We start from the raw sequence: 10192 nt of genomic DNA on the forward strand, positions 1-10192 counted from the left end.
TCTAAAAGAGTCAGAGAGATTTCTTCAAATCAATATTACTGTTTAATGATACCTGACTTGGAGAAATAAGCCTCCATCGAATGGGAACTTTAGTTAAGTGTCAACACATTTCCTTAACCCAGAACTGCATAATGTTCCTGAGATCTCAGCAAGACTGATAGTACCTGAGCCCTTTTTTAATTTAGCTGAAACTCTTGCATTAGAGACACACAATTTGTGCAATTGCAAACAAATACTAATATCTCAAAAGACTACAAAAATACAGCATACACAATAATCAAGGAGACTTCCAGAGGTGACTGCAAAGCCCACTGCCCACAGCAGCACAGGTTATTTTTTACCAGGCAAGGGTACTCAAGTGGCAGATTGGCCCCTGTATGCAAAAGTTATTCAAGGAGGCCTGACAGAGAACCCTCAGACCATTTATTACAGGAGTATAAACTACCAGTGTGCTAGAAATATAATAACACCCTCCAGATCAACTCTAAAGTGATGGAAATTTTTATTGCTCTTTTCAAGTTAGTTGACAATTGACTTTGAAAGATTTATGTCAACCTACAGTCAAAGATCATTTCTCAGAGCCCTTTTTCTGGCCTGAATCGGGCCATTTTGATCATCCATTTACTAGCTCATTATCCAAATTTTAAAAGTGCATAGCACAGTGCTAAGGAATTTTACTGCCACTTATGGAACACCAGCTTTGGAATGTTAAAATTCTTTTGATCATCACCCTTGTACCCTGATAACTGCATGTGAGATGACTAGACACTGTTTTGCAAGTAAGAAATTTCAAGATCCTTTCCATGATCTGTTTAGGTAAGAGCTTATCTACTGAGGCAGCTCATAAAAACGTGAAGATATAGTATCATACTTATTTAGAAACTAATTTTTTAAATCTTAAAAACATCTGTTCTACTATAGCAAGCCCGGTATTAAGTAACAGGTGTATCCATGCATTTGGCTAAAAGCACAGTTCCAAGACAGAAAATCTCATCTAGTAAGTAACTGAAGGGGTTGGATACCTGCTTTAGAAGACAGAGGGAAAATCATGCTTTTTTGCGCTCACACACAGAGTAAATTGCAAGGGGGGCAGAACAAATCTAGATAAGGAGTTTATGCTTCTTTAAAAGAAGAGGAGCTTTCTTTTGGGGCAGGATGAATACCTCTACAATCCTTGAGAAAGGAATTCACATGAAAGCTGGAAAAAAAATAGGTTTATTCAAATATTCCATTTATATTATTGTTTGTCCCACCCCGTTTATATTTTACAGTAATAATATAAATGTAAGGGCCTCGAGTCCATGATTCAGATTGTCCAGCATATCTTTGTAAATGTTTAGATCGGTGCTGCATCATAACTCCACCAGGCAGTTACGGACGAGGGCGGCCCAGATACCTATCTGTAGTGCAAATCCTCTTTAGTCGGAGTTCGTATCAGAGGGTCAGACACCCAGCAAGAAAGCTCTGGGGTCCCGGTACTCTACAAAGCAGGGTGCTGCCCAGAAGCCAACAGGCTGTGCTCTGCAGGCGCTGCTGAGGTCCAGGGCGGGTGACGGCAGTGCGGCCAGAGGGAAGCCCTCAGGGGCAGCCCCTTGCCGGGGCAGAGGCGGAGGCCGGGCCACGTACGTGAGCGGCAAGGGCACCACAGCGCCCTGAGGTCCGTAAGGGAGAGCGGGGCTGCAGAAGGGCTCCGTCCTCAACTCCTGCAGCTGCCGCTTCAGCTTCATCCGCCGGTTCTGAAACCAGGTCTTGATCTGGGGAGAAGAGTACGGGGAAAAGGAGAAAAGACGAGGTTAACAGCGCTACCCAGGCTTGTTTATGTCGTTATTTGGAAGCGTGGTGTGGCCGTTCAGAGGCCCGGCCCCCCGCTCACCTGCACCTCGGAGAGGCGCATCCTGCCCGCCAGCTGCCGGCGCTCGGCGGCGCCCAGGTACTGCTGGCGCTGGAAGGAGCTCTCCAGGGTGCTGATCTGCTCCGCGCTGAACGCCGTGCGCAGCCGCCGCCCGCCGCGCCCGCACGGCTCCTCGGGGCCCGGCCACTCCGGGCCCTCTTCGGGCACGGGCTGCCCCGCTGGCCTCCCGCCGGCTCCTGGCGACAGGGACAAGGAGGAAAGGGTCAGCAGGGCCCGGGCACCGCGTGGGGAGCCGCCCGCCTCCTCCGCCCCCGAGGCACCGCGCAGGGTGCCCGGCCGTGCCCGGGGATGTCCCAGGCCCGCCCGGAGCCCCGGGCCGTCCCGGTGGTCGCGGTACCTGAGGCGGGAGTGGCCGCCACGCGCTCCCTGCTCCTGCCGCCGCTCCCGTCCCGCGGGCCCGCCGGCTGCTCCTGCCTCCGCTCGCTCCGGCCCGCGGACGATGCTCGCTGTGGAGAGCCCTCGGTGGGGCTCTTGAGAGCTTGGCTGCTCTGGGACAACCATTCCACGGAAAAAGGGGCCTTAGTCATCCTGCCTTGTTTCGGAGATGCCGGGAAGGAGGGTGTCGGGGAGCACGGGCCTCTCCTTTATACCTCAACTCCCGGAGGAAAAGGTTGTTTGTGTAAATACACATCAAAGGGCCAGATAAGTATCATCTAATTGCTATCAGTCCTCCCCCCCCAACAAAAGATATCGTTCACACGTTGCCCCAGCTCGCGGAGGCTCGGCTCCGCCGTGTCTGCCCCTGAGGAGTTCACTCCGCCGTCAGTGATTTACAGCTCTTGTTACATCCTATCCCCATGCAAATGGCATTTATGGAGCTGAGCAGCCTCAAACGGCGCTGGGGAATGTACCCCCGGGGGAGCGCAGCATCCCCGGCCGCTGGAGGGAGAGGGGACGCTGCTGCTTCCGCTCTCCCTTCCCCTGGAGTTGCTTTTCCATTCCTTTTCGAGCACCAGGCCCACTGTTCTTCTCAAGCCTGCTCCTCTCTGGGCTGAGCACTGCGTTCCCGAGGCAGCCTCAGGCAGGCGAGCGGAGAAACCCACCCACCGGGTTCTCCGGGATTGCAGCGTCAGGTTATAAGCACCAGGAACAGGCTGAGGGGTTTGGAGGAGAATGTTGTGAAACAGGAAAAGGTAAATGTCAACGTCATTGGATTCTCCAAATTGACAGGCTTCTGGTCGTTTATATAAAAGTAAGTTCTGGACTAACGAATCAGAAAATTACAATTATTAGCTTAGAATTAACATTCTGCGGAGAGTTCTGCTGAAGTTACAGAACTCGTATCTTTCCTCTCAGATCTCTTGCAGCTATGCAGGTCATCCAGATTTCTCTTCTATCTTACTATCTTTTTCGTCTTACTACCTTATGTGTGTCTTTCAGAAACGTTCCCATTCATCTTTGGGTTTTGTGTGGGACAGGAACACTTGGCTGCTGCAGTAAAGCCTCTGTATATATTGACAAAAGGCTCTTGGTGCTTTATGGGCAGTTTCTCACTGCAGGGTAACCATGAATTCCCTCTCCTTTTCACCCTCCCCTCCTGTGCAAGAACAGAGTGGAACTTCCACTGCATTGATAATTCCTACCACAGCCCTGCTTGGTATCAGCCTGCCTCCAGAGACCACAATTGCACATCCTATTTATCTGTCCTTGCTCTTGCCTGCTGTTTTACACTCACCCACCACCTGCACACAAACCCAGTGCTCTGCTGTCTGTCTACCCTGTGGCTCGGCCAACTCTGCCACTTTGGCTGCATTTCCCAGCATTCACTTTCTCTGTGATAACACTTACTGTAACTGCAGTTCTAACTATTTCTTAGACTGTCAGTCTTAGGCAGAGGTTTGAAGACTGAAAACCCTCACACTTAGTATCTAAATCTTCCAATGTATTAAATTTTCATATTATGCAGATACATTTTTATTTATATTAATCCAGTAAAAATTTTATTAAAATCCTCTTTGTCAATCTTTTCCTAAACCAAACATTTCAACCTCTTGTCCACTGCAAATATAGTTGTTATATCCATTCATCAAGAAATCCTACAGTTTTTGTTCACCAGAAAATTGTTTCATTGAACTATATTCAAATTTGACTTGTGAACCTCTTTTAGGCTCTCTCATTGATTGCTCATTTTCATGGCATAGCGTGAGTCCTACTTTGCTCTACAGTGTCAGTGATGACACTGTTCAAGGGTTTGTCTCTAACCAAACAAAAATACAAACACGATTTTCACCTTTATTTAAAGGTGTCTAATAAGTGATTTAGAACCACAACCGTACATGAGCAGAGCCCTCCTGGAGCCCTTTGTTTCTGGCCTGTGTAGGTAGGGATTGACATTGCAGCCTGAGCCCACTAAACAAGCTTCCTGGAGGAAAAATGGTGTAAAAATGTGTAAACAAACATTCAAGCATGCCTCCCATGTGTTATCTACCTGAAGAAGTCCACAAACACCTCTAGCATGGACAAAGCCTGATGGACACACACACAAGCATACACATATGTATATATATTTGTGGTGCTTTCTCACCAAACAAATGGAATTGTTTGAGATCTAATTATTTGAATCCTCATCCATTTATCCCTCCCAAGCATTTTCTGATTAACAATGAAAAGTCTGGAAAGTCTACTTGACCAGACCGTACAAGATTGCTTTTAAATTTCCTGTTCTGTAACACATACCCCACCGACCCCCTCACCCCACTCCACCTCGGATATTTCAGGTTCTTAACTATTCTTTTCTTTAGATAAATGTGAAGACTTCTCCCACCACAAACCTGAGGATAAATTTTGAAATACCAGAACTTCTGAGCATTAGACAGTTCTGTTTGCAACATATCTCACAGAGCAGACCAAGCAGGCAGGAGATGGAGAGGAGACATACAGAAATGTGCTCTGCCCACTGAATTACTGAAGGACACCGAATTACTGAAGGACAAGTCCCTCAACTCAGCTGCATTTAACACATGGCCTGGCAGCAACCTCTCCAGTCAGAACTGGGAATATCAGTGCCACTGTCTGCTTTCAGAATCCTGCCAAGCCTCCCCTGCAGTCAGGCAAAATGCCATTCTCAAGGACTAATTCTCATGAATGCTAGAAAAAGAAAGTGTAACTTTTCTGCAAAGTTCCTTCTCAGTTTAAATATTTCTGATCACTGTAACACCATTCTGCATCACAGATGGGGCACAGTCCCATCCCAATGAGATAAAAATGTCCCATGTGCCCAGAATTATTTCCAGTCTGAGTCCTTACAGAATATTATGTATAAATAAAAGCAATTTACTTATATCCCACTTACATTCTTATATATAACATATATACTTATATATCTCTATACAAATACTTTTTAATAAAGTATAAAAGAGCCTATTTCTATGACAATCCTATTTACAGCCGTATGTCAACAAATAAAGACACTTGGCAAGCTTGTCATATAGGACAAAAAGAATACATGACCTATGATGGAGCTCTAAAAACAGAAAGCATTGAGTTTTATCCACTGATACATCTGCCTTTACTCATTTGAAGACTTTTTACCATCTGAGCTGCAAATTACATCTTTATACACTGCTGGTTTATTAATTGCATTGTATTGAAGCAAATGGCACTGCAGAAAGATGGTGTCAAATACTGACCTCCCAGAGACACAAACTGATCATGGTGTGACTAGATTAAACCAAATCTCATTTCCATTACACATGAAATGTGTAAGTCTCCTGGACAGGTAGCAGATGACTTCTGAATGTAATGACTGCTACAACATTTAACAGTTGCTAATTTAATTTTATCTAAAATTCTTAAGCTGCCTTCCTTCTGTTTCTATCTATTATTCATTAAATGCTTGTTTGAAAATCTCCTGCTAAACTGTGATTCAGAAATACCATGTCTCAAATCAAGTGGTATTACCAACAGAATGAAAACCTGCTCATGCTAATGAAATCTGTCAGAGTAGGGCAGGGACAGATAGCAGCTTTTACTCTGCTGCTTTGGGGTGGGGGCAGAGACAAAGAGCTCAGACATACCAACATGATTGCCACTAGCAGGAGTCTGGAGATCCATTACCATAGATAACGGCGATACTCTGTGCAGATGTTTGCAGAATACACAGCTGCCCTCTTTGGGGAGGCAGCACCCTCCCCTTCAGCTTTGCAGAAATCTTCACACACAACACTGCTCTCATGTTGTGGAGGTTCTGAAGAACTACCTACTTGGCTGCCTGCTAGACAGTTGATAATATTCAGAAATATTGGATATTAGATAATAAATAGAAATATTTTGGGATTACATCCCAGCCTTTTTTGAATTAACTGTGGCTCCACATCTTGCAGCCCACGGCCCAGCTGTGCCCTAGTAAGGCAGCTCAGAGCCCTGCAGAGGGGCAGGATTGTGCGGAGACATCCCCTCGCTAGGGAGCTGTGGAGGAACTGAAGAGAGAGAAGCTGAGGGTGCCCATTCCCTTGGGCTCCCCACAGTGCCAGGGACAGCTGCCACCAGCTGGCCTTGCTGCAGTGGGTGCACAAGACCGAGGGAAGGGACGGTCATTTTGTACCCCATAGCACTGAAGGGTCCTGGGAGACTAGAGTAGAGAGTTTGTGGTTCTTGGGAGTAGTCAGGTGGTGATACAACTCAAAGAGTAAAAACCAGGCAGTTTATGCCACAAGGGGCCGTGTGTTCACCGTGGACAAGCAGATTTGCCATGAAGGTCTGTCCAGGGAAGCAAGGGCCGCTGGTATCTGCTATGCAATTTACATGGTCTTTGTCCTGGTGTGTTTATCCAAACATTCAGTTTCTGAGTAATCACTACTTAGGACTTAAAAGCATTACAAATGGCCTCTGATCAATCTCTTAATTATCAATTATTATCATTATCTTCCCTCTTAGACAGAATAAAAGCTACTCTTCCATGAGGCATTTAAAGACCATATGTGCAGAAATACCAGGAGGGCCTGGTATAAACATAGTGACAATGCACAGATGAAAATTAAATGTCTCATCATGTTTGGAATCGATCTAAATCAACACAGCACTCAAAATGCCAAGAGCTCCCATGGCTCCTTAACACAAGGCTGCCACCAGCAGCTAAAAAGAATCAGTGAAATGTTTGAAAAATATATATATTCTGCAGAGACATGCTGCAAATATTAAGAAAGAAAACACTTGTTTTAATAGCTCTTTACCCAAATTTATGCTTATTTTAAAAAAAGTCACATTCAATATGAATCAGGACCACATTTAGAACTTATACTGCTGTTGTTACAGAAGCAAGGTACAGCAGCAGAGTCTTTTGTTTATTTATTTATTTATTACTAGACAAACTATTATAGTTAGAAAACCATCCAAGTTTCAGGAAAGTAAATCCTACTTCAGCACTCATTGCTATCATATTGCCAGAGGGACATCTCTGTGGACACTGCTCAAATGAAACTGCTCAAAAGTCTGTTGTTTGTTTAATTCTGTTTAGACTAGAAATTAGACTTTAAAACCAATCGGACACACTTCGACACCTTGCAATCTTCAAAACCTAACAGAGAGGCTAACTTCACATTTTACATCAACGCCTTTTTCTTTATCAGTCTTTGCTGAAAGATGTATTTTTTTTCATGATGATTACTTCTAAAGTTACATTTAGCAACATATAAAAGAATGCATTAAATCAGAATTTTTCCATTACATTCATATTTCCCACAAATACTTCCTAAAGAAAATTAGAAAGAAATGAAAGAAATTATACTGACCAAAGCATTTATTTTTATTGAAAGTAACTTTTCACTTTCAGCTATTAAAGAATGAATAATGTTCCCCCTTGAGTTTAGAGTTAGCATTTGAGCATGATGAGTCAGTCAGCAGGAGAATGAGCTATCACAGCTGGCAGCCCTGGGACATCCATCATGCTCTGTGCCCATCCTGGTCTATGCCATACAATGCTGCTTTGAAATGCATTGCTCTCAGCAGTGAAAATGTTTTCTGACTCTTCCTTCCCCCCCTAACTTAAACCTAAAATAAATCAGGTCTTTGTATTGCTGTATTGCTCAACAAACCAATCTTTTAAAATTAAATGGAAAGAATGTTTATCTTTTTTTTTTTTTCCATTTAAACTGACTTCAAGACTCTTCTCCATTTCACATTTTTAGTTATTTCTCCCCTTCATCTGTATTCCTCACTATACACCATTTCTTCCTATTTTCCTTATTCCAGTCATTTCCATCTAGTATCCTGCTAGTATCCAACCTAGTATCCAATGTTACTATTGCCTGAAGAGAATAACTTTGGCAGGATATATAACTGTAGCAACAGAGCATAAATGCCACTGGATGTCTGCCTTGACTAAAGCCAAACAGGGAGCACAGACACGGCCTGACATTCCCTTAGTTTACTGATAAGGGAAAAGCTGGGCTTAGTGGGTGAGGACAGGAATGTAGTTAGGTTAAGATGCTTAACACTGCCCCTGTAACCCACAGTTCCATGTCTGTGTTTCCTCCAGACAGCGCAGTGTAATTCTTTTGCCAGAAATTAGTGTATTACACATGGATAGAAGGTAAATGGGATTTAAGAATATGACGATGTGTGTACATGTTCTCTAAAAGATTAAAGGGTGCAGCTGAAGGCTGAATATAAATACATGAAATGGAATATAAAAAAAACCCTGCCATTCTGTGTTTGCATGTTTCTAATGGGCGAGGTTAATGCAGACATCTGAACGGCCGATCGTGTTTCACTCCCTTTGCTGCCGGTGCACCAACACCTAAAACGCTGCAGAGGACCTCTTGTGCCATCTCCTGGTTACTCCGAGGCTTCACAGCCAGAAAGCTGCTACAGAAAGGAAGGGAAGTAGCAGAAGTTTAGCTGAGGCAGTGATATAATCAGGGAATCATTCAGCTTGGAAAAAAACTCTGAGACCATCGAGTCCAGCCCTTGATCCAAGTTCATCACTAAACCATGTCCCTGAGTGCCACATGTACACAGGAACACTCCTGGGATGGTCACTCAGTTCTTGGCAGCTAAAACAACTCACCCAGCATGACAGGCTCTGCCTCTAACCCTCTGCTGCTGCTTTTAGCATCAAGTCATTTTCCACTGCATTAGCATAAGTATAGAATGGAAATTGAGCCTCCCTCTATAACATCTTTGGCATCAGTTCTAGCAACTCATGCCACAGCATCACCTATTTTTGGTGTTTATCAGTGGAAGAATGCAAATAAACCCCTGAAAATTGAAGTGACTGGAATACAATTAAATTACTAATCAAATCAATATAATTCCCTGATTGCAGCAAGTATCTGAATTAGTGTCCAATTTACTTTCCTGAAGATCCCTACCGAGTCCCTCTCCCTTCACAGGAACAAGAAGGCCTGTGCACTTATGACAGAGTTTTATCTCACTTGCTCTTAAAAATGCACAGGAAAGCAGATCCTAGAGGCGTGTTACAGATGAGGAATCTATTCCAGTGCTTCACAGAAAGCTTTTCACGTAAAAAAATTGAAACAAAACCCACCTTGTTTCAAAATCAAGTGCTTAAGCTTCACAGTACACAAAAAAACCCCTCACCCTGCAGCTACTACAGTTTTTTACAGCAACATTTCACATTCACAGGTCTGCTCAATCCAATCTTGTCTATGCAAGTCCACTTCTTTCAGTCTTTCTCACTTTATGTTTCAAAACATATACTTATTGTGGTCCTCTGCTCTCATTTTGGGTGTATGCATCCTAGCTGCAGTGTCTAAATGGTAAAGTATTCCTGCTGATGCTTCTCCATTGCCAAACAGCAAAATAATTACCTTGTGTCTTGTGCAGCTCTCATGCAGTAACACCTCAGGTCTTCTCCTCTCACCTTCTTTTCTTTTTGCAAACTGTACACATGGATTCATATTCAGCTTGTGATCTATTACAGTCCCCAGAGATTTTTACTGAAGCTCTGCAGTCATTTTTCATTTAACATTTATCCTTCAAAACCATAAGACTTGAAGCTGAAACCTCAACTGTTACCATGCTTATTGTGAGTTCTAAGCTTGTGTAAGTGTGCTTTTCCAAGTAAAATTCACAGACATGACTACACATTCCATACAGTGTAGGCTGTGAGAAGACTGCCTTATGGTAATCCTGGAGAGTTTGCCTCCCTCACTGGAGTCTGCAGAGTCCCAAGCAGGTCTTATCTTGTTGTTACTGTGACTGTGATAGTTCCCTTCTTCCCAGCGGGTGTGCTGAGAACAGAGCATGTTCTACCTCATTACTGCAAGCCAGAACAGTTTGCTTCCCCCATCTGCACGGGTGCCAAGGTGAAGGCCATCG

At 44.1% G+C, this 10192-nt stretch overlaps 1 protein-coding gene across 1 annotated transcript; it reads right to left on the bottom strand.

Moving 5' to 3' along the window:
* Positions 1–1202: 1202 nt before the first annotated feature.
* On the bottom strand, positions 1203–9882 carry LOC106628075 (uncharacterized). Its single transcript, XM_088059964.1, has 4 exons — positions 9682–9882; positions 2250–2507; positions 1874–2088; positions 1203–1754 (listed from the first exon to the last, which is right to left on the bottom strand). The coding sequence occupies exons 2-4, from the start codon at positions 2437–2439 to the stop codon at positions 1443–1445; spliced, it is 717 nt and encodes a 238-aa protein (XP_087916090.1). The 5' UTR covers positions 2440–2507; positions 9682–9882; the 3' UTR covers positions 1203–1442.
* Positions 9883–10192: the final 310 nt, after the last annotated feature.

Source organism: Pseudopodoces humilis, chromosome 9 (assembly GCF_049639895.1).
Source record: "Pseudopodoces humilis isolate 2021_Gansu_Grassland_sample_001 chromosome 9, ASM4963989v1, whole genome shotgun sequence".
NCBI lineage: Eukaryota > Metazoa > Chordata > Aves > Passeriformes > Paridae > Pseudopodoces > Pseudopodoces humilis.

What these genes read in the sequence shown, in the direction of transcription:
- LOC106628075 (XM_088059964.1), bottom strand. Translation starts at nt 2,439, where the DNA reads ATGACTAAGGCCCCTTTTTCCGTGGAATGGTTGTCCCAGAGCAGCCAA. An exon ending in GGCGGCCACTCCCGCCTCAG is followed by an intron (nt 2,089 to 2,249) that starts GTACCGCGACCA and finishes CCCTGTCGCCAG; the next exon opens with GAGCCGGCGGGAGGCCAGCG. An exon ending in TGCGCCTCTCCGAGGTGCAG is followed by an intron (nt 1,755 to 1,873) that starts GTGAGCGGGGGG and finishes TCTTCTCCCCAG; the next exon opens with ATCAAGACCTGGTTTCAGAA.